Source organism: Sarcophilus harrisii, chromosome 1, assembly GCF_902635505.1.
Source record: "Sarcophilus harrisii chromosome 1, mSarHar1.11, whole genome shotgun sequence".
Taxonomy (NCBI): Eukaryota; Metazoa; Chordata; class Mammalia; order Dasyuromorphia; family Dasyuridae; genus Sarcophilus; species Sarcophilus harrisii.
In genome coordinates this window covers 673,567,492-673,592,710 of record NC_045426.1, presented here as the reverse complement: position 1 = coordinate 673,592,710, position 25,219 = coordinate 673,567,492, and the positions used below count along the sequence as shown (strand labels likewise).

Sequence of the window (25,219 nt, the reverse complement as noted above, 5' to 3'; positions counted from 1 at the left end):
GATGATAAGTCATGTGTGATCCTTTGGAACTTATTCTAATCTGTAGGATCAATCTAGTATTAGTCCCACACTTTTAGCACTCCTTGAAGTAAAGAGTGGAATGATAGACCTCTCATCCTATGAACACAAATGTAAATACTCCCAGCAACTGTCTGGGGAATCTGAATCAAAAGACTTGATAAGATAAAGATAAGCATTAGCATAATGAATAAGAAAAAAGGTGAACACAGCAAGAAACCACAGAGTCCTAAGAATTTTCAGAAAGACAATGAACAAGCTGGGGAGCTAAAAGCCAGGTGTTACTTAGGATTTCGTTCATTAACTGAAGAAAAGGCAGCTGGCAGTCTTACAAATTTCAGTATCGGAATCATCTTTCTACAGAACATTTTAAAATGAAGTAAAAATTTAGCACAAAATACACCTAATTAATCACATTTAAACAGACAGGAAATCAAGATGCTTTATGAAAAAGGCCAACTTACCCAAATCTATTCAGAGTTCCAGCCGTGTTTAATGCTGCCTGAAGACTTGCCTTGGTGGAGATAGTCATCCCTACATTCCTGGGTAGAACTGGGGTGCCATTAGATCCCAAGAGGGTGCTGCGAGGCTGCTCCTTCAAAGAGGATGCTACGGATGCAAACACAGAGTTGGTACTCAGAAAACGAGCAGGACATTGAAGATTTCCCGTCCTTAAGCCCCTTTTAGAATGTGGTCGAAGCGCTGACAAAATCTTGGATGTTAGGAGTTCATTATCCAAAAAGACATTCTCATTCCATTTCCTAGAAAAAGAGCCATACAAAGACAGCTCGGGATGACCCGGGATGGAGCTGTTTCGGCTGCTGCTTTTGGAGTTTGCATTGCCCATGTTGACACCTGGGTCTCTCCAACCAAGCAGTGTGAGGATCAGAGAGGCACTGGCTTTATAGTACCGTGTGATCCTTCTAGAAATGTAAAGCTCCACTTAACTTACTGTATTGGCTAAATCAGCAGGTCTGAAGGGCAGGAAATTGGTCCCTACTGTGCCCATTTAGTGTGGAAACTGAAAAGTATTTTCTCCATTTATGAAACACCAGAGCCCATCACTGTTCACAGATGATAGAAAGCAAAGGATCATTTTACATCCAATGCAAGTAACCAGATCAGAAAAGCCAGTGCTTTTTCCTATGATGCAAATTACATTATATTAGCACAACAGTGACTAACAATCATATCTAGTGCTTAATTACATGAAATCAGGATAATTTTTGAACTTGAAGGGATTGCAAAGTATAATATTTGGCTACATCATGGTCAAACACAACAAACAGAACTTTCATATTAAAACTTTAGTATTAAAAGTTAATAGTCATTAGTATTAAATGATATATACTCAATTAAAATGCAATAGATATTAACAGTTCGTTCCATGTTAGTTAATTTATAGATTCAAATGATATGATGAAATTATGCTAAAAATTTTCTCTCCAGTCAAAATACTGTCTCCAAGCAAAACCTGACTAAAAAAGGCTTGAGAATTAATTTGGTTCTTACCATAAAAACAATTAAATAAATAAAAATAAAGCATTTTAGAGCTTGTTCCATACAAGGAGGCATATATACGAAGGATTAAAATAAATCTGTCCAGTGGCTGGCTTTAGCAGGCTGTCTGCTACCATTTGCCTTAAACTGGAAAATCCACCTACAGGTCAGCTGAAGGGAAAGCAGTAAATCCATTAGTTCTCAGCAGTCTATCTACAAACTGGTACTTTTAGCATGAAGCAATTCCAGAAAAGGAAGAGTTAGCTAATCTATATTTAAGACTACTTCATTTCCAAACTGAGATTAGAATTCAGGTCCTAGGGCAAGATTAATATGGATTAGCATTTAAGAGTAATCATAGCTGTACTTCTTTTATAGAGAGATAAAGACACAGGGTATTCCAAACATAAAATTTCTGATAGAGCAGTGATGAAGAATAAAAGAGTTTGCAAGTAATATTAGCATTTAAAGTCTATGATTCAGGTGAAGTGACATAATACCTAAACCATGGCTTAAAAAAATAATGGAGCAATGGCCACAAAAGTAACTCATCTTTATCTGTCAGTTTATACACAATACAGCACAATGAGCTAAGGACTACTGGTAATAACATCTATTTGACAGGGGATGGTAGGTGCCATGCAAGTGAGGATCAGAGGTGGGAGGTGACTCAAAATGTCACCCGAGTCCAAGGTCTACAGAGGCAACAATCTCATTAAATTTGGATTCAATATGTCCATAAGGAAATAAAACAGCCAGAATTGATATCAAGCCTATGACATTAAGAAAGATGAGGGAGTTTGAAGGATCACAGATTTTAAGCTAGAAGAGGTCCTTTAAAAATCTAATCCAAGCCCTTCATTTTACAGAGAAGCCCAGAGAGGTTAAATGATGTCACAGCCAATCACTTAGTACTTATTAAATTTCCACTGTGTGCCTGACTACACAGGCGGGCACTGAGGACACAGAGGCAAAAAAGCAACAATGTCTGGCCTCATGGAGCTCCCGCTAGATTAGAGATCATAAACCCAGTCAGAATTCAAACTCTTCCACCTGCTTAAAACAAACAAAAAAGCACTTTACTTGTTTTCTTATAAACTCTACAATAAAATACAAACTCCTCAGACTGACATTTGTAAGCCTACCATCTCTGACTCTTAACTGCTTTTCTCTCTCTTTTCTTTTAGTCATATATTTAAAACTAAATACAAAATAAGAAAAAGCAAAATAGAAAAAAATAGAAAAGACAAATAAAAAACAAAACATTGTCATGTGCCCAGCAGAGTATCAGGGAGAATTCAAAAGATTTAACAAATTTCCACTTCAAGAAAGCATATAATAGAAGAGATTATATATTCACCTCTGTCCATCTCTTCTTTGCTTCCTTGCAGGTTATTCTTTTGCTCTCTGCTGCGCACTTTTTACTTTATTCTTTCCCCCCCCCTTTCATTCCTCCCCCCCCCAAAAACAATAGTAACAATGCAGATTTTGCTACTACTTCTCCAGTTTAATGTTTTCCTTTTTGTTTAATATATTCCCTTTGTCAAAGTAGTGCTGTTTTTCACTGTTGGGACTCCAGCTTCCAATGCCACACATTTGTCCAGCCTGTCTTACTAGCCTTTTAAGGTTGGTTCAGATGCCACCCCTTCAGGACTTCTCTCCCCAGTTTTTTGTGCTTGCTTCCCCAAATTTTCTTGCATTTACTTATCTGTGCCATCCTGCACAACATAAAATGTTTTTATTTTTGTATTTTTGTATGTCAGAGATACTGAATAAAATGGTTTTTGAACTGTCATGCCCAGAAAAAGCAACCAACAAATATTCATTGATTGAACTTTCAAATGACCAAACACTCCAGTCAATAAAAAGTTACCATACATGAATTATTTTATCCATAATGAACTACAATACTACATTAAATCTATAAGTGAAATCATTGCATCTGCCTCTAATAATTAAAATGGCATTTCAAGATTTCGTTGAATCTCAAGATTATTAGGACCAGAATAAACTAGGTGGCTCAGTGGATAGAGCTTTGGAATCAGGAGGACCTGAATTCAAAATCGACCGTAAATATTAGGAATCAGGAGGACCTGAATTCAAAATCGACCGTAAATATTTAGCTGATTGACCATGTACAAGTTACTTAATCATGACTGCCTCCTTCCTCCACCCCCCAGAAAAGATTAATTAGAATAAACACATGTAAAAATTACTATGGCTTAGTGAAAGAACATAAGGCTTGACAGTCAGGAGATAGGAGTTAGTATTTCACCCCTCACATTTCCTTACCCCATGATCATAGACATTTTTCTTTAATACTATCTGCACCAGACTGTGAAGTCCTTGAGAACAGAGACTGCCTTGCTTTTATCCCCAAATTTAACCCAATGTCTGGCACACAGTAGGCACTTAACAAATACTTGCTGATTTGACTGTCTCATATGATTACGGCGGAAAGTGCTATATAAATCTTAACAGATATAAACATAAGCTGTTGCTTTTGTAAACAAAAGGTACACAACAGATATGTACTACTTCTCTTTCAAACATTTATTTCCTAGAAAAAAGTTTACCAACCAAAATCCTTCAATGTAATCTAATAAAAAATTTTTATCAGGACCATTCTACTTTATTTTAACTTTTAAAATTAAAACTATCAGGAATAGGCAAATATTTCCAGTAATATAAAGAGAGCAGAGGGCATGCCTCCGCAGCAGACTGCCAATCTGGGCTTCTAAGCCTCCAAATGTCAGGTAGAATTTTTTCCTAGCTCAAATTGAGGATAACCACACAAAACAGAATTTCTTAGAAAGTGCTACCCCCCATCTAAAAGATGACAAATTTAATCTGTAAAGATGGGCTTTTGGCTCCAAGAGAAGTAATAAAAACACATATTCAGAATCAGATGTTTCTCTAAAACAAAAATCCAAGGAGTCAGAAGTAATTTATTTCTTGGAGTTGTGCTCTATTGGTCACAAGGTGAAGTACACCATGACTGCCAAACAGTATCTTCCCTAACACAAACGACATCTCTGGCGTTTAATTAGCACCGTCTGCACACTGCTGAGATTTCATATTGATTGCTGTCAACCTATCACAGACAACTAGACTGTGCGTACCACAGAGCTGTTTTATGGGAGTCTTAGGGAAGGAACAGATACTAAAATAACAAGTGAAGAACAGTGAAAATGGAAGAAGTTGTCTGCCTTAAGGCAAAAGTGACGAGACGGCTCTTGGCAATAGCAGCAGTCTTGTCTCAATCACAACAAATGCCCTGGGTGTTACCTCAGTTTCCTTGCTTATTAAAAAGGTCTCAGGTGAGACTATCTGACAGTTATAGCCGAAGTACTAGTTGCCTCGCCATAACCTCAGCTCAGTACCTTACCTGGCCCCAAACAAATACAATGGCACTCTAACAAGCAACCTGATTTTATCCACTTGAAGACAATTTATAATGAACTCTTTACAGAATCTCATTTTACATGTTAAATCTTGAGAGACTCACATGTAAAAAGACAAAACATTAATAAAGGTCACTGGTGTCATTAACCTATACTTAAAGGTAAACTTGGAGAAAGCCTACTTCCAAAAAGGAAAAATATGAAGCAAGCTCTTTGATAAACTATAAACAGTTTGTCACACATATTTCTAAATAAATCATTTTTATGTTAGCTCTGCAAAATACCAATTCTAAAGAAAGCATTTTACATACTAAATGCACAGACTCCCAACAGATATGAAAAACACACACACATGCACGCACGCATTAAATGTGCTCATTTGCACTGATGGCAAAAATTTCTCCACTGTGTCCATCTCATCAAAAAGTCCTCCCAAAAATAGCCTATTGGAGTGCTGCCTCTGAAAGCAGGATCATCCTGGACATGGCAGCAAGAAGCCACTTTAGAAGCACTATCTCCCCTTCAGAAAGAACTGTCCCGCTGTCACTTTGTACAATTTCTAATCCTTCCAGATCATTCTTCATTTCAATGAAGATTTTTCTATCAGACTGAGAATATCTATTGTCTCTGGAGAATTCTAGCAAGCTTCAGTTACAAATAAGTTTTAAATAGACAATCAGGAAAATGATGTAAAAAGAAATTTTCAGCTCACAGTTCTAGTCTTTTCCAAGGTCTGAGAATAGATGTAATCAATGAGAAGCTAAAACATTGATTTCTCTTAACTACCTCATTTTGATGTTACACAGCAAGAAGGCGTCATAGAAAAAAAATAACCAAGTGAAAAAGTAAAAATCAAAAATCCCATCCATTCTTCATCCTTGCTACAGGAAGAAAATGGTACCTTGCTTTTAATTTGTAATTTGTAAACCAGAAACACTGCCCCTTCTGAAACACAACTGAAATTTTAAAAGTTAAATTTGACTTTTTAAAACTTTTAAAACTGAGAAATGATATTTTAAGAACAAACCTTGATAAAGACTCTGGACTGAATTTTGTGCTGAATTCTGTGGAGATCCTTGAGGTTTATGCTGGAAATCTTTCTGTTATCGAAAAAGAAGACAAGTAAGAACAGAAATTACTTTGGGCACAAATTTTGAGTTTTATCCTATTACCATGTATCATCATTGCATCATTTTCTACAAATATTTTTGAAGCTCAAAATGTAAAGGTTCAAAGCTCCATACCTTTTCCCCAACTTCAATGATATTTAAACCAGTTTCAAGCTAGTTTGTTTTAAAATTTCACTTTCTTCACATTTATCATTTGCCAACCAGTATTTGAATTCAAAAAAACTGAATTCAAATAACTAGTCAAGACACCACTGATAACATTTGCAGTAATGGAGGAGCTACAAAGACTCTTCACTCTTCCCCCCAAGTACCTGAGTTTACTAGTGAAAGCAATCCCATATAAACTTCATACATAGTTGCTTCCGCAAGTAAAGAGTTGAAATTGATTTCTAAGTATTTGAATCACTGATTTATCCCAACTAGATAATCATTTCAAATGAAGCCAAAAGTACACCAAGAACACTAATCTTTGTTGGAAGAAAAAAAATCATAGCTTGGAAAAAGGCCTGAAAAAAATTAAAACCCAAAATTTAACAAGAGAAATAGTTGGGGAATTTCACAACAACTGAATGTTATGGCTAATTTGGATTTAGCCAGAAAAATAATTTTAATTTCAATTTTCCCGGCTGAAAGTAGTAAAAACAGCAGGGGCTATCCTAAGAGTACCTGTTATCTCCTACAGAAGTTTGTGTATAACAAGCACTCTTTTTAAAAAATTAAACTGAAAATTCAAAATCTTACTCTCACTAGTTAAAAGTAAGTGTACTTATAAAACTGCAAACCAAAGAAACACCAAATGTTGCTTTGTACAAGTAAATGCTGTTTTTTAACAGCCACCTCTTGCTATTCTGGTGAATATGGAGGATTTACAATCCAAGCCTAAGGTAGGAATGATCCATGCTTGACATCAGAACCCACTTCTTTTAGGGATGAACATCCTAAAATAGATAAATAAAATATAGGTCTATTTCATGACATAGAACATGACATGTTCCATTTCATGACATGGAACACCACTAGTGGAAACTGTGATAAAATGCTTTGATTAAAGATAAGTCTTATTTTAGATCAGGAATTGAAATATCTTTTTAAATATTTACTCATTCATCTTAATATCATTCTTTACATAAGCAGTCATTAATGGATCAATCTTAACTTAAAGGGAAGGTGCTACGGGAGTGCTCTAGAGATCCTATATTCTTCATCTTGGATAAAGACATCGATGGCATTCTCACCAGATCTGAGTGACACAGAAATGAGGGCTACCTCATTTTCAGTGTGTTAAGCCAACACACTGGATGATAAAAGCAAGATCTCCAAGTATTCATCTGGACAGGTTAGGATGAGGAGACAAATCAAATAAGAGATGATCATAAAATTCTACATTCAAGTTGAAAGAATCAGCTGTAGCTCTTTTTGTAGTGGCAAGGAAATGAAAATTCAGGGAATGCTCATTAATTGGGGAATGGCTCAAACTGAGGTATTATATGAATGTAATAGAATAATACTGTGCTATAAGAAATGATGAGCAGGCTGATTTCAGAAAAGCCTGGAAAGACTTCCATGAACTGATGCCGAGTAAAGTGAGCATAAAAAGAACACTGTACACAGTAGCAGCAAGATTTTGTGATGATCAGCTATAACAGATTTAGTTCTTCTCCGCAATACAGTGATTCAAGACAATTCCAATAGAGTTGGAAAGGAAAACACCATCAGCATCCAGCATAAACTAAGGAGACCGAATGTGGATTGAAGCATACCATTTTCATCTTTTTTTTGGTTTGCTTTTTCTTTCTTGTAGTTTTTCCCTTTTGTTCTGATTTTTCTTTCACAATATGAATAATATGGAAGTAGATTTTAAAATGACTGCACACGCACAACCTGTATGAGACTGTTTGCTATCTTAGGAAAGGAGGGGAAAAAAATTGGAATTCAAAATCTTACAGAAAAATGAACGTTAAAAAGTATCTTTATATGTAATTGGAAAAAAATAAAATACTATTAAGTGTATGTGTGTGGAGAGGGGGGAAGAAGCAGCAGTACAAGCTTAAGATAGTAGATAACCAGCTGATTTGTTCCCCGTGAAAATTATCTGGTGATCTTAAAGAGCCCTGTAAGCTCCCAGAGTCATCAGGGTGAGACAATAACAACCTTGGACCTAAGGAACACTTTAAGCTGTCCTAGTCAGACCACATCTAGAGTCCTGCTATCAGGTCTCAGAATCAAATCTTAGGGAAGGCCACTGACAAGCTGGATTGCAGAACAAGCAGAATAATAAGGGTATATAGAAGACTGTATCCTCTAATTTGATGGGTCAAATGAAGGAAGAGAAACTTAAGGGGGAGATGGGATAGCTCTGACTTTGTATAGGAAGAGGGACTGACTGACTTCAGAGATCAAAACCATAATTAGAGCAAGTGGTTACAGAAACTAAGAAACAAGAGTTGCAGAAAAAAACAGATTTGGACTACATTTAAGGATATACTTCCTAATAATCAGATCTGTCTCAACAGTAGAATGGGCTATTCCCCATCAACAATGGTCTTCAAATGGAGCTTAGATGGCCATTTCTCAGATATTGAGTAAAACAGTCCCAAAATCTCTTACAACTGAGATGCTAGCTAGAGAATATGCTTCAAATTTTAAAGACAGGAAAAAATGATGGAACCAGACATCAAATCCTATTCTAATTCCCATGTATTATTCTAACAGTTTAAGTTACATGCAATGTTTAAACTGAGAATCTCTTGTCAATTACTTTCTTGGGAAAAGAAAGCTGGGTTTAAAAACCTACCTTGAGTTTATTGCTATAACTGCAGTCGGCCAGTAAATTCTTACAATTCTTATGAACATTCACTGCACAGTCTGAAATTTTTAAAAAAGTCTAAATTATTCCATAATATCAGTCCATAAAGGAAACAGATGGTATTCTTCAAAATTAAGAGAAAGAAAAGTCGAGTTTTAAGTCAAACCCCACAATCTTATTCACCAAAGATAAGGATTTATAAAGCAATGTTACTGGCTGGGCCACTCAAAGAACAAAGAACAACATTCTTGGCAGGAAACCCGTCATATAACATGACCCCAAAGTACAAATCAGGTACAAACTCATTCTTCACATACAAGGATTCCTAGGTGATAAAAATAATGACCCTTGTGCAAGATCACAAATCTCTTTTCCAAAAGGTTACCTCTGTATTATATTATTTAAGATTGCTCTTTTACCCTTCCCCCCAAAAGATTAAGATTTTCTGACACATTTTCCTCTGAGGGTCAAGGAATAAAGATAACAATATTTCCCCCAACACAGACAAGAATCATATGATTGGGCATAAACATCAACTCTATGAAAATCTTATTAACCAAGAATTCTTGGGGGAGTAAAGGACTCTGCTCTAAAACTCTAAAATCACTTTTTTATTTCTTCCTATTTCATTTCTTCCATTACAATCAAAACACTTCTTCCAGAAGTGAGCTCAACTAAAGGTTAAGAGGAAAACACTTCAAGTAAATCACTCACATTCAGGCTTGAATATGAGAAGACTCCTCCCATCAAATGAACCCTTCACAGGTAAAATTCTGGACACAGGGAGGCATTTAGGGAAAGACACATATCCTGCAAGCCAGGGAAGCTCCATGAAATCACTCCTGCTTTTTCTACTTTTGGTTCTAAATATGTTCACAATAGTTCCTAGGGCAGCAAAGAGATCACTTCAAAGTGGAGTGGCATATATACTTTGTGCTCTGAGGGATAGGCCACTGGATTAAAATGTCCTTTTTTAATATCAGAGTCTGTATATATCAAGTATAGAAGAAAAAGACCCAGAACTTTGAACTATTTGCATCAATTAAATGATCGACATAATTTAAAATAATTAGGCATTATGATAGGTAAAAAAATAAGTGATTTTACTGAAAAACATCCAGTTTGAATTCAATTGTACTCAATCTCTTACAGTCTACCTCAATTGAAGAGATTACTGGTAAAGAATAATTCTTATAGCCAGCCTTTCCATATCTACAAAAATCTCCCAGAAAATACCAAACAGAAACTAATTTCTTTTCCAACAACAAAAGCACATTGTTAAAAAACCAAGTTAGAAGAGGAAAACACATATATACAAAGCCAGAAGAAAACCTGTTTGTCTTAAATGTATTAGGGAAATTATTCAAGGACACTGCATTTGTGTAAAAGGAAACCTGAAATGGTATTAAGGTCAGTGAAATCAACAAAGACCTACTAACGGAAGGCAATGTCTGAAAATTCCTGCCCAAGGATAGACATTAATTTTTCTAAAACATCAAGCTACAATAGAAAATAAACTTTAGTTCTTTTACAGAACATTAGACCTGACTATTGACTATTCCCTCCTGTATTCCAAACAAATCTGAACCCTATTAATGGGGATCACTTGCCAGAGCAACCCGACTCTTTTAGACCCCATTCCACAGGTAGGCCCAGAATGTAAATAAAGCATGCCTGTCAGTAGTGCTCTTTCCAGTGAGGAAAACAAAGCTTACAACTTTAATCGAGTATGTTAACTGTGTAAAGCCTATTCTTAGATTATCTCAAGTTTTCAATGCTTCCAAGCAATACTGGCTCTAATTTAAAGAAGTCAGCATGTTTCTGTACAAAGAAAATGAGAATTTTCCAAAATTTGCCAGTATTCCTTCTGAAATGGTATTATTTTTGAGTATAAATATGTTTAAACTACTTCATCTCCATGGCTAGTGGAAAACCACTTACATTACAATACAGTTAGAATATACCTTTGAATTTTTAAGAGTTTCTAACAGCCAGTTTAAAACCAATATCAACTTTCAATGCATGACACTGTCCTCATTCCCCAAGATGGAGATGAAATCAAATAATTATACACCCTTCAACAAAGATTTGCTTTCAAATATTTTAAACCATTTGTTAAAATGTACTTTAATAATCTGGGTATTAAATTGTTCTCTCCTTCCAGACACTGAAGGTTCTCCAGACATAGAACTTGTCAATACTTTAATGCTACCAACTTTTATTTTAATAAAATTTATACCTTTCAAATTGCTTTCACACAAGTCTCACATTTATGGTCTAAGGCAGCTGTAATGTCACCAAATTATAGAACTAGAAAAGATAGTTCGGTGAGAAGATAGTGAAGATGAGAAGGTATTTTCAACAATAAAAACAGCCCAGAAAAACCAATTCTATTTATTTAAAAAAACAAAACAAAAACATCTTTAGAAATAGAGAATTCAGCTTACCTAGTCAAGCAATAGAAATACACTATTATCACTGAGAAAATTACTGGTATCTAGTCTAAACTTTTCCTTGCCGAGAATTTAGCCCATTTTCTTTTGTTCTGGTTTAAATTGAGTCTGACAGTTCTGTCAATAAAAAATTATTATAAATTAAAAAAAAAATTGAGTCTGACGACTCCACAAATAATTTAAAATAAAAATAAGAACACTATCCTAGGGGCTGTGGGGATAAATAGTCCTTGATTCTAACGGCCTCAGAGACAAAAGCACAAAGTGATAAAAATCAACATGTAACCCACAGCAAGTCATTTCAATCTCTATTAGAGTAGGCTTAATCTGTCAAATAATGCAGCAGTTCTGGAAGACATTTACATATTGCTCTGCACATTCTCATTCGATCCTAACAAAGCCCAGGGAAGGAGATACTGATACTATCCTCATTTCACCGATGAAGAAACTGAGGTTTAGAAGATTAAATGATATTCCTGGAGTCACAAAGCTGGTTAGAAGAGGCAGGTTTTTAACCTCAGATTCCAAGTCCAGCAATGTTTGTTTCTTTCTTTCCTTATTTAACTTATTATTTTATTTCTTTAACTTATAAACTCTTCAAGGTTACCTCTCAAGTGGAGTTATACAAAGAATGCCTGAGCTCAGAGGAGGAAGAAAACACTCCTTACTGGCTGGCAGGTGAAGACTTCAAGGAAGGGCCAAGGGCAAAGGGCAAGGCAGGGCAACCAAGGGAAGGGAAGCAGAGGCCTGCAGATAGCTCAATTAGGGTAGGGCCTGGGGCCAGTGTGCAGGGGCCCTTCCAGGCCAGGCAGAAGAATAAGAACTTTCCCCACTAGTCCCGGATTTCCCGGGCTAACTTGGTAGAATATGCATCAGAAGGATGCAAACACAACCTAATGCAACATTTACTAACCACTTACTAAAGCCAAAGTGACTTCATTTGATGTTGGGGATCAAAGATAAATTTAGCCCAGAGCCTGCCCAAAAGCCTTGCAATTACAACTGGGGAGATATCCAAAGACACAACTATAAGACAAAACTTTAATAAGATTTCTGTAAGAAATTTGATGCTAGCAGTTTGGGGCCTCCTAAAATAGGGATCGTAAACTCGGGCCCCCCACGCATGTTTTATTGCCATTTAATTTATTTTATTGTCAATATTGACCATTTTATTGTCATTTAAAATGTAAAAGCCAGAGAGTTCTATTTGGGCCTCAGGGAATTTTGACACTCTGCCCTAAAATATTCAATATGGAATTAAACAGTCAAAGTATTTTGGTGAAATAAAAATACCTATTTCCTCTATTCTGATCCAACATTTTCTCAACCCAACTTTTATCCAATGGAGGATATCATCTATTGTCCACCTCTGGCTTTCAACATCAAGAAACCATACTTATTGGCCTCATCAAGATTTCAAATTCAAAAGCAATTAATTAACCTGGGGAACTACTGCAGTCAATGTGGAGAATGTGACGAAAGCAATGTTGAAAAATTTAAATGAATTAGTAGCAGTGTGGAGGGTGGAATAAAGTGGAAGACTCCAGTTCTTTTTACATCTCTCACATTTCATTTTCTCTAACCATCACTCTGCCCCAATGCTGTCAAATTCTCATAAAAAAGGGGCTACGAATTCATACATAAAGATCAGTGGTCCATAGTCGGTTTTATTGAATTTTTATTTTAATTTCCAATTACATTTTAACTGGTTTCTCCCCAACTCCCCAGTGTTGTTAGCTTTGGGGGCATAGTTGGCACCTTGGCTCAAAAATTACCATTCCACACCTAAATTGCTATAAATCTCCTCCCCCCCCCTTTTTTTAATATTCCCTGATTCTAGTATTAACTCTCTCCAAATCTTAACAAAAGTTAATCTAGTATTAGTACAGAGTACTTTTATCATATAGTTCTTCTACTCAAATACTATCAATAGCTCCCTCTTTCCTATGAGAATCCACATTCTCCCTAGGCCCCTCCACAATCTAGCCCTACTCAAATTCCTCACTGGACAGTTTGTGTGAAAAAAGACCTGTGGATTAGTGGACAGTGAGCTCAGTGAGCCCAGTGTGTGATCAATCTGCATCTTTGCAACCTCTAACCACTGTCCCTTGGTCTGACTTCAGGGGCCAAAGAGAACATTTGTTATCCCTCTCAGATGTGTCAGTCTCTTTCTTTAACACTCCCATCCTCTCAGTCTTCACTCTGTACCAAATCTCCCTAATGCTCCAGCTGATCCGCCATGATCTCAACATTCCAACTGCTTGGTCCCTCGAATGTTCTAATTTGCAAAGACCTTTCTGGATCGGCCATCTAGCCTGTTCTCTCCCCTTCCCAGCTCGGTCTCATTTACAAGCCTGGGAAGCACCCCAACTGCACTGAGCCAGTCACAGGGACAAGCACAGAGCCTTCAGCAGCTCTTTCAGAGATGACAACCACATCACTGGCTTAGCGTCAGAGGACTTCAAACCTTTAGGCCAATCTCTCTAGGCCTGATTTCCCTATCTGCTCACTGGAGACTTGGTGACCACTAAATCTGCTGGTTCTGCAGCTGAGAGCGGATGATAGCTAACCACTGAAGCCTTCTCTTTGGATATGGTCTTTCATTCTGTTCTGGACAGCCCTTGCCTAAATACTGTTTAGCCCTGTCCTTTCAAATGTTTCCACAAGTGCAGCATGAGATTATCAAATGCTTTGCAAAAATAAACTGTTATCTATAGCATTTCTACAGCAATTCAACTAGCCTAGCAACCATGCAAAAAGAAAATGAGGTTCATCTGGCATGACCTGTTCCTGACGAAGCCACGCCGACTCTAGGATCATTACTACTTCCTTTCCTTGAAGTTCACTAACCATTTTAGTAACACAGTAAAGCTATTTTGTAGATTCCACTCTTGCCTTTTGGGGAAATATGTCTTGGGTCATCCCTTCTGGTCTCTGATCTTTCAAAGTGGCTCAATGATCTTATGGAACAACATGGACCAAAAAAATAAGATAGGAAGGTGCAGAAGTGTTGCAATCTTAACCAAATGAAAGTACCAACAACAATGAAATTACATATCCAGGAAAGCATACATAATGGGGCTTTGCAAAAAGTTGTATTCTAAGAATGTTATAGAACATGGTCCTCCACCCTTAAGAAAATCTGACCCCTGACCTAGATAACCTCTAAGGTTGCTTCTGGCTTTAAACCATGCTCTGGAGAGTCTTACGTTTCCTACTCTAACTATGAACAAAACCAGAAACATAACCTGGCCTGATAATGGGTTCCAACTTTTATATTTTGATGCGATTGTATGAAATGCAAATAAGTCTGAAAGAAGCAGTCATAGAAAATATTATTCAGGGACCTTCAAGACAAAGAATTAAACCTCATTTAGATTGACGAGAGGAAAGTGAACTCCTGCAAGAGATGGCTTGGCCCCAGGGCATGGAGGAAGTGGGAGATGCTTCACTAAAATCTCTCAAGTCCAGGGATAGCTGCCCTTTACCTACCATATTCCACCTGGTAGACCTAGAGCTGCTACCAAATTGTTCTGTAAAAGAAAATTGGGTTCCAATTCAATAGCGCTGCTCTTCGCTAATTCCTGGAAACAACCCAGCTTTCACAACAAAGCAGCAAAGCTGACATTCTCAGAGGTTTTTCTTAATCACGTTGTTACTGTTCAGTCACTTCAGGCATGTCTGACTCTTCATGACCCCTATCTTGGCAAAGATACTGAAGTTTGCCATTTTCTTCTCCAGCTCGTTTTAGTTTCCTAACTGTGGGAAACAGGGTTAAGTGAGCTGACCAGGATCACAAGTGTCAGGATCACAAGATTTATCTCCCTGACTCCAGGCCTGGCACTATCCACCGTCCCTCCTAGTTGCTCCTTTTCTTAAATATAACTCACACATATACGGTATTTTACACACACTAGCTCATTTGATCTGAAATAACAATGGCTTCCCCATTTTTATCACTTAAGACACAAATCAAAATATCTAATTCACAAACATGAGAGAGAACATGAGAGCTGCAAAAACTGCACTGAAAACCAAGAAAAGAGAGATTCCCCCAAGCACTGAAGTCGCAGCTGTGCGTCAGTACCAAAGGCACGCCAGCCATGTGACGGGTGAACATTCCAGGCCTGTGCAGCACGCAGTTGGATGGCTCTTGTCCTGACAACTGTTGACGCTGTCCTAGCCAAAACTGCCATTCCTCACTCAGAAAGAAAATGCCACTAGCACATATGCCCGCAGAATTGGACGCAGGTGGGCTTCCTGGGCAGAAGCTCACATGACCCTCTAATGAGGAAATAAAACCCCCAACACCACTGCCCCCCTCCAACCATCTCAGAAACCTCATCTGTAGAATGGGCATGAGTTGATGCTGCTGCAAAGTGACTTACTGCTACAATGCTAGCTAAGGGACCGCTGCTTACCAAGGAAACATTTACCATTATCTGCAAAATCATGCCAACATAAGCCATGGTCCCTCTCTACTGCCAAGAAAAGCACCAAGTCCCTGGTGCCCAATCACATAAAGGGGAAAGGATAAATCAGAAAGATGCCTTCAAAGCTCTGTGCCAAGTACACAGGAGCTCAGGAAAAATGGACCGGATGCATTAACCCTGCACTTAGAAGCCCGACAACCCCCACAGCCCATTACTCATCTAGTCTCATCCTTGGTGGCACAGTGATAGAAAACTACCCCAGAGTCAGGAGGACCTGGGTTAAAATTCAGCCTCTTGTATTCTTGAGACTTGACAATGGACAAGTCACTTCCCAACCAAACCACCACCACAAAACCCATATGAGAACAGAGCAAAGGAAAAGGCAGGGCAGCAGGACAGAAGGAGCAAGGGGGGTTCATGCCTATCAAATACTAAAGAGGCTAGACAAAGGTTGGATGGGTCAGAGGACACAGAGATCAGCTCCCCCATCAATGGAATCGGTCCAGTTGTTCTGGATAACAATTTGGAAAGCGGTGGAGCCAGGAGCTGAACCTAGGCCCTTGGACTTCAGAGCCACAGACCCAAACTAACAAGAGTCACTTATGCGCAAATGCTCTTCCACTGGGGAGCATGACTCCCAGGAAGCTCCAGCACATAGGCAAAAATATTTGTGGTAGCATTTCTGTTACAGCCAGAACTAGAAACAAAATGAGTACTTGCTGACTTGGCTAACAGCTGAAAATAAACCGTCGATATAAATGTAATCGTATACTATCATACCTTAAACTTGGGGAGATCTGACCTTCATTAGAGCAGAACAGGAGTACCATTTACCTAAGGCCATTAGTGATGCAAAACAAAGACCTGAGATTATGATAGACACAACAAACCAAGGCTTCCAAGGACTTGATTGTGAAGTATGTCTTTCATGTTCTGGCAGAAAGATCACAGAATCATAGGTATTAAAGCTGGGAAAGCACATCATTGGCCACCAAGTCCAACTCTCTTAGATAAGTAAACTGAGGCACAGAGATGTTAAGTCACTCCATAACATTAAGTGCACTACAGGTCAGGCACTAGGCAAAGCTCTGGGTACAAGAGGCAAAGACAGGGAGTCCCTGCTCTTCCAAAATTTCCAATCTAATGAGAAAACAAGCAAACAATTATGTTTAGAGAAGCAGAATACAAGATAAATAGGAAGTAAATGAGAGATGGGAGGTACCAGAGTGGCTGGGAAAGGCTTCCTGTATAGGTAACACTCATCTTAGCACAAACTTGGAAGGAAACCATGGAAGCCAAAAGGCAGAGATAAGAAAGGAGAACCCTAGAAGTCAGGAGGACCTGAATTCAAGTCTGGTCTCAGACACTTAATACTTTCCTAGCTGTGTGACCCTGGGCAAGTCACTTGACCCCAATTGTCTCAGGAAAAAAAAAAAAAAGGGAGAGCCTTGCAAGCAAGGGGTAAAGGCAGAGAAACTGTCCAGAGCCTAGAGACTCTTGGAATGGCCAGAAGATTGGAAGAATACCTGACCCTGGAGTGGGATCTAAAGGACAGAAGAGCAGGACCTAGCTACCTGCCCAGGATCACAGCTGGGAACTGAGGTGAGAGTGAAGCCCTGGTGTCCCTATCTCTGAATCATCCTGCCAGAGGCAGCAGAAGGAAGCGCACACTTTCCTACATAGCCAAGATGGGAGGGGAAGGCTTGCTTCACCTGACTATAGCTATCCCTTCACATCTTGAGCTTGGGGCAAGGAGCTAATGGTATCTGGAAAATCCAAGTACAATGTTCTGGCCTTCCCTTCATAGCAGGGAAATCTGAACTGTTATGGCATTAGAAGATAAAATGCTTACACTTTATAATGCTATGCATATATTTTGAGCATTTCTTAGTTTCTAAACTTTTTCTACATCTGTTTGCTGGCTGTCTCATGTTGCAGCTTCCATGAAACTCTCCCAAAAACTTCTATTTAATTTTTAATGCCAATCTGAAATATATCAAAACCAGGATGGGCACAGTCCTGATGTGGATGGGATAACTGTGGTTACCATGTTACAAGGAAAGATTTTATTAGGAACTCATTAAAAGGAGGGGGACAGACTAGGAAGAAATCACAAAAATAACTGCAATATATAGTTAGAGCACCTGGATTGAGACTTTAGTTCGATTTTGCTAATTATATGGCATCATAACAAGCCATTTTAAACCTCTCTGAGCTTCAGTTTCCTCATATTTAAAATGAAAGTAATAAAATAGAGGATATGTCAGGTTTCTAAATCTTATGACCTTAGATAAGAAAGAACAGAATACAGCAGAAAGTACATTGACCAGGGAGTCAGGAATCCTAGGTTCAAGTGTAAATTGTCTAAATTTGAGATTGGGGGAAACCCAGGTTGAAAAATCCAAAGAATCTGTCAAAGTCCCATTACATATTCAGAAATCTTTTAGTCAAGACTGAAAATGCCCTCTTTGTTCACTCTATAGTACGTGGAGGCATCTAAGTCTGTCACTGTTGCTTAGATCACTCAGTAGGCCCTAGGAACTGACATTTTTTTCCCTGCAGAGGTAGTTCTAGTAACAAAACTATGGATTCCATCATTCTGAGAATCAAATATATTCCTGGAAAAACCAATGCAACTTTCAAACACACACACACACACACACACACACACCTTAACTTAAAAAAAAAGTCCTTGAATCCAAGATTGTGGAAAGTACTTTAGAGGTCACTTGTTTCAACCTCCTGCCTGGCACAGGAATTTGTTTTGAAACTTTCCAAGTTTCTTCTGATGGAGTTGGGTTTTTTTTTTTAATTACAAGTTCTTCCTAATCAAACTAATCTGTCAAAACAGCAGATTAATCCTAAACTGCCTAGTTTCCTCAAAACCAGGGACAACCAGCTAGCCCCACATTCATTTTTCAAGTCTCCACCAAATACATCAAAACATATCAGAGTCCCAAACAGGTGGTGCTGACACAGGATAAACTGTGCGCCAAACAGCCAGCTCGGTGTGGGGAGGAGGAAAGAGGAAAGGACAGAAGGGGCAGCTCCCACTGCTGTGACCAAACTAGTGGAAGCAGTAGCAGTAACACATCCGACCCACTTCTAAATACTGTACCTTCAGGCAGAAGACTCACTATTCATATTAAAGACTGTTAAACTTCCCTGCCAACATTCAGAGGGAGGAAATAAAAATGAGGGAAAAAATATATGTCTATAAAATATTGACTGAAAGACTATGAGGGAGAAAGGAGAGGGCAGATAGGAGCAATCCTATTTTTTTCCCTCATTTTTTCCCAATCCCAACATCACACAGACCACATTCACTATTTCTCCCTACTTTTCAAACCAAACATTTCAATGAGAGGTTCTAATTAACCTTGAGGCCATTTTTTTTCATTCACCCAAAACTCCTTGATGCAGAGAAAATTGTACTCAGGTGAGTGGAACATGGCTCTCCCCATCCCCCTTAGACCCAGGGACTGTCTGGCTCCCCTCCCCTTCACCCCAAGCATCCATCCCCGGCTCCACTCCAGGGCGGCCTCTCAGGATCTCTCCCCACCCGGATGATCTGCACTTACTTGTGGGCATACAAGCTGCTTTTCCAGATCCAATCTAAGCTCTTTGAGGGTAAGGACTGTTTCCTTTTTATCAGTGTCACACACTCAGTAGGTGCTTAATAAATACTTCTGGGATGACAGACCCACATTCTCCCCCCGAACTCCTCCCCCAACTTTTCACCCTTTCTTTCTGGGCGGCCCCGCCCGCCCCCTTCCTTATTCCACAGCCCCGGGAATCCTGTCCTCCACCCAGAGCGCTCGGGGCCCGCGGTCTCACCCCAGCTTCCCAGGGCTCTGCATGCTCACCTCGCAGGCAGAGACTTCCCGTCCTCTTCCGCTCTTAAAGCCCCAGAAGTCCCAGACAGGCCGCCTCGCTTATCTCTTCTGTCCACACCCCTGTCTCTCTCGGAAGCTACTTGCCCAGTCTCAGCCCCTCCACAACTGCACAAGCTCCACCTCGGGACGCCCCGGGCCTGGGACGCCTCCCTCAGCGCCCACCTTCTGCAAGGGTGCGCTTGCCCCTCCTCCCAGGCCGCAACAGGACTCGGGCTTCAGCCTTCCCGGGCGTCCCGGACGTAACCCGTTTGCCCGATTCCTCAGAGCGCCCTCCACATCCCTGCTCCCTGCCGCCAGCCTGGCCCTCGCCACCTCCCGGGCCCGGAGCGTCCGGGCTCTTGCCCAGCCGGCTCCGAGGGGCTTCGGCTCCAACGCCTCCCTGAGCCTGGAGCGCAGGTACCACCCCTCCCACTGCCCCTGCTCACCTGGGCCTGCACTGCGGGCTTGGTGCGCTCCCCTTTCTGCAGCCCCTGCACCCCAGCTCCCCGAAACCCCATGGCCTAGCGCTCTGACCAGCGCCCCGGCCCCTGTGCGCCCCCAAACCCAGGGCCCCAGCCCCTGTGCGCCCCTAACCTCCGTGAACCTGGGCCCCAGCGCTCCTGCATCCCGGGGGCCCCAGCCCCTCAGGAACTTGGGCCCCGGCCCCCTAAATCCGGGCCCCAGCCCCTGTGCGCCCCCAAACCCAGCGCCCCAGCCCCTGTGCGCCCCTAACTCCGTGAACCTGGGCCCCAGCGCTCCTGCATCCCGGGGGCCCCAGCCCCTCAGGAACTTGGGCCCCGGCCCCCGTGCGCCCCGGCCCCCTAAATCCGGGCCCCAGCCCCTGTGCGCCCCTAACTCCGTGAACCTGGGCCCCAGCGCTTCTGCATCCCGGGGGCCCCAGCCCCTCAGGAACTTGGGCCCCGGCCCCCGTGCGCCCCGGCCCCCTAAATCCGGGCCCCAGCCCCTGTGCGCCCCTAACCTCCGTGAACCTGGGCCCCAGCGCTCCTGCATCCCGGGGGCCCCAGCCCCTCAGGAACTTGGGCCCCGGCCCCCTAAATCCGGGCCCCAGGCCCTGTGCGCCCCAGCCCCTCGAGCTCCGGCCTCTGAGCATCCCCTGGACCTCGGGCCCAGCCCCTCTGCACCCCAGCCCCCTAACCTTAGGCCCCAGCCCCTCCGCACCCGCAGTCCCCTGCGCGCCGCGAGTCCCGGGCCGCCGCCTCCCGGCCGCCGCCGCTGGTCACCCAGAGGGACTCACCGGGCCACGCCGCCGCCGCGTCCCTTAAGCGCCCCAAGGAGCCGCAAGCGCCGCAAAACTCGGTACACTGAGCGCCTGTGGGCTCGGAGCCGGAAGGGGACGCTGAGCCGCGCGCTCTGCGCAGGCGCCCGCCCCGCGGAGGGGGGGCGGGACCCGCCCCACGTGACCTCCGGAGTCCCGGCGCCCTGGGGCGGGGGAGGCAGGCTCGCGCCAGTCCGTAGCCCCGGGTCAGAGAGCTCGGAGCCGCCCCTTCGAGGGGAGGGGAGGGGAGGGAACGCCCACCGAGTCTTCCAGGCCCGCCCCCCCCCGCGCGCTCCCCTCCCCCCCCGCGCGCGCTCCCTTCCCGGGACCGGACACGAGGTCCGAGTTTGGGCCCCCTTCCCTTCCCCCTCCCGACGCGGAGACAGGGCGAGGAAGTGAGTCCCGCGGCCCCGCGCTCGGGCGCCCCCGACGCCCCCTGCGGCCCCGCGAGGGAACGGGCCGCATCCATTCCTTTGCACACTGTAAAGCACCAGAGCCCCGGACCCGGGTTCGGATTCGAGCCTCCCCAGCCGTAGGACCTTCCCGTAATCTCCGCCTTGGCCCGCGGAAGGAGGGAGCGGAGCCCTCGGAGCCCTCTGCCCAGAGACCCCAAAGGCCGAGTCGGGAGGAGTCGGACCCGGACAGAACCACGGACTGGGCTGGGGAGGAGCGGGCGGAGCCGAGGCAATCCCGGCCGGGGGACCCTGCCCTCAGGGCGCTTACACTCTCACTCCGGAAGCCGGCCCCCAGAAGGCTCCAGAACGCGAAGACTAAACCGGGGGGAGGGGCACAGCCAAGGTTGGGGGAGGGGTAGCCAAGGTTGGGGGAGGGGTAGCCAAGGTAGGGGGAGGGGGGGCCCAAGCACCCAGAGCCCAGAGTGGTGGAGAAAAGAGTAAAGATGAATTTGTGCCGAGCCTTCAATGAGATATTTTATCTAAATAAAGCATTTTTCAAACCTTTGAAGCTCTATTTTTAAAGGAAAAGTTTTACGTTGAACTCTACTGTTATTAGTCAACATTTATTAAGCCCCTACCAAGACCCAGGCGCTATGTGCTAGAGATGCAAAGAAAAGCCAAAAGGGAAAAAAAAAAAAAAATATATATATATATATATATATATATATCTTTAAAGGAGCTGACCATCTAATTAAATTCCCACAATCCTAAGGGGTAGCGGTAGGGGGCTATACAAACTGCCATGGACAGCAAAAATAGATAACTGACTAAATTAGGATTGAGGGAAAGCATCGGTATTAAAGGGGGTCTGGAATGGCACCTTGTGGAGATAAAGAGAAAAAATCCTCTGCTCTTCCTCTTTCACCATTTCATAGATCCCAGAGAGACCCTTTAGACTGTGAGCTCTTTGAGAGAAGAAGCTCTTTTGCCTCTTTCTGTATCCTGGTGCATAATAGCCCCTTATAACTATTGGTTGATTGACTAAGAAATTGCTTGGGATGTCCATTTATGATCAAACTTTTGGCAAGTGACCAGCCCACCTTCTTTTCTGGTCAGAAATGTCCCTACTGGCTTCTTTTGTGCCACTTCCTGTGTATAAGTTACATCTAAAAATACATGTATACACGCATATACACATACATATGTGTCAGCATCACACACATTAACACGTCATGTATATTCATTGTATGTATGTGTCATGTGTGCACACACGTCACAATGCATTGATGTGTATTGCAATATAACTTATTTTGACATTGCAAAGCATGCATGTGATCACATGATACACCGTATGTAGCATATTATCCACACATGCACATATGTGTCATATGTTCTGTATCCTACTGACATCAATATTTCCATTGTCCTTTAGGGCATCTAGAACTGTGAGAGTAAACTGACACAGAGGATAGAGCACTTACTTGGGTTAAGAGAGAAGAATCCAAATCCAGCCTCAGACACTCATCTGCTCTATCATTTGCGTAAGTCACTTAATCTCAGTTTTCTTAATAAAATGAGAATATTATAGCACATCCCTTTCAGGATTACTTTGAGGATGAAATGAGCTAATATGAATAAAAACACTTTGTATGAGCCCCTTGAAGTGCTGCCTAAAAGCTAGCTATTTATGTAGTAGGAGTGAGTCTCTTTGGCAGGACTTGAAATCAGTCCTCCCTATCTCAAGTGTTCTAGCCATTGTGCTAATCTAGAATCAAAGTTGTGTATTTGGAATGAAATGCTTTTGATTAAACTTTTTTTGTTGTTTAGTCATGCCTGACTCTTCATGATTCCATTTGGGGTTTTCTTGGCAAAGAGATTGGAGCAATTTGCCATTCCTTCTCCAAATCATTTCACAGATAGGAAATTGAGGCAAATGGGATTGTGACTTACCAGGGTCACACAAATAGTGTCTGAGGCTGGTTTGAACTCAGGAAAATGAGTCTTTCGTCTAGTTGCCTCTTTGATTCAATCTAATATTTATTCAGTGCAGCGCATGGAGCTTGGTGCTGGAGAAAGAATCAGGTTTAGAGAAATCATGTCCTCATAGGTGAACAGTTACTCAAAGGTCAGTGAAAAGATTCATGTCAGTAGGTTGCAGTGTGTGTGTGTGTGTGTGTGTGTGTGTGTATGGATGCAGGTATACACACACACTCCATACACACACACACACAATTAACCTGGAGCAAGAAGTAGCATAAAAGGTATCAGCAGAGACATATCTGCACAGAAAAGGAGATAGGCTACTCATTTATCAAGAGTAAGGAGTCATGGATGGACATTCCCAAGTACTCCCTTGGTGTCCATGAAATTATGAAAGAGCAAGGAGAGCTTTCAGTGTCTGGGTGACCTCCTCTAAGCCAGGTTTACATAAGAAAAAGAACAGAAATCTCCTAGGATGAGGAGGTATGGAGGGGTTGTGGTCAGCACAGGTAGAGGGAGTAGCCATACAAGTGGAATTGAATCATAGCTTCCTCATGGTATGGAAGAAACATCTATCTACAGGCGTCATCTGCTCTATAGCCAAACCCTCCTATACCTATGGTCTTCTTCAATTAGAATATGACCTCCTTAAGAGCAAGGATTGACTCACTTTTCCATTGATGCTCTCTCTAGTCCTTAGCACATAATTAAAACTTAATAGATGGTTTTTCATTTATTAACTCATTAATACCTCACCATGCCCCCAGTGGTGAAGTGGGGCCTTGGGCACTCTCTTAATGATAGGTATGAGGTGCCAGACAAGAATGTCAATAAGTGTGGCTGCATATCTGTGGGAATTATCCTTTGGGGCATTGCGTGTGACTAATTAATTATATATTAAGTTTAACTGGCTATTTGATGATGTTCTGTCTGTAGCAGATGGTAATAAATTGGGCTGAACCGTCTTTGCTGAAAGGTCAGAGGGAGGAGCTGCTGTTGCGGCTTCAGTACTAGAGGCAATGCCAGCCCCCAGCCCCAGACAGGGTTCTATGGGGAGAGAAATGTCTGCCACTAAGAGTAGATCACAGGTCCTAGATTCCCATCCCAAATTACCTGGCATTTATCTGGTATTTACTCATCTGTGCATATATGTGGAGTACCCTGTGTTTCCATCTCTTTCAACTCAAGCTTAGCACAGAGCCTTGTGCCCAATAAACACATCATCAATATTTATTGAATTGATTAGAACTGGATCTCAGAATGTTAGAGCTGGAGGGGATCAATGGGCTTATTTTAACTAAGAAGGAAATGAGGAAGTGTTTTGTGGTAGAAAGAGTTCTGGATTTGGAGTTGGAGGACCCAAGTTCAAAACTCAACTCTCCACTAGCTGCATTATATTGGACAAGTTACTTCACTCCCTTGGACCTCAGTTTACTCAGCTCTAAAATGTAAAAAAAAAAAAAAAAAAAAATGACTTCTAAAATTCCTACCGACTTCTCATCTGTGGAAATTAAAACTAAGGAAGGTATATTTAGACAAATGAATAAATACAAGGTACATATCTAGTAATTTGAGATGAGGATCTATCTCTAATGAACTAGTGGGTAGCAGAATAGACTGGGCAGGGCAATCAGTCAATCAGTAAACAATAAGTACCTACTATGTGGTAGACACTGTCTAAGCACTAGGGATACTTACCAAAACAGGCAAAAGACAGTTCTTGCCCTCAAGGAACTTACAATCTAAAGTGGAAGACAACCAGCAAATAGGTACAAACAAGAGATAACAGAGAGAAGACACTAAAATTAAGAGGAGTTGGGGAAAGCTTCCTGTAAAAGATGGGATTCATAGGAAGCCAGGGAACACAGAAATCAGAATTCAGGAGAGAGAGCATTCCAGGCATGGGGGACAGCCAGAGAAAATGCCCAGAGCTGAGAGATGGAGGGTCT

At 41.7% G+C, this 25,219-nt stretch overlaps 2 protein-coding genes across 2 annotated transcripts in view; both read right to left on the bottom strand.

The window, feature by feature from the left end:
* Positions 1–2,709, bottom strand: part of LOC100929463 (rho guanine nucleotide exchange factor 18) — a 32,435-nt gene extending 29,726 nt beyond the window's left edge. The window contains exon 1 of the mRNA XM_023496935.2: positions 483–2,709. Coding sequence (XP_023352703.2) covers positions 483–865 — 383 coding nt within the window. The 5' untranslated portion in view covers positions 866–2,709. The remainder of the gene's footprint in view (positions 1–482) is intronic.
* LOC111719250 (rho guanine nucleotide exchange factor 18) overlaps positions 493–25,219 on the bottom strand; it is a 62,794-nt gene continuing 38,067 nt past the window's right edge. Inside the window, exons 11-12 of the mRNA XM_031956960.1 lie at positions 5,950–6,022; positions 493–627 (exon numbers count right to left, since the gene is read on the bottom strand). Of these exons, the coding sequence (XP_031812820.1) occupies positions 6,006–6,022 (17 nt within the window). The 3' untranslated portion in view covers positions 493–627; positions 5,950–6,005. The remainder of the gene's footprint in view (positions 628–5,949; positions 6,023–25,219) is intronic.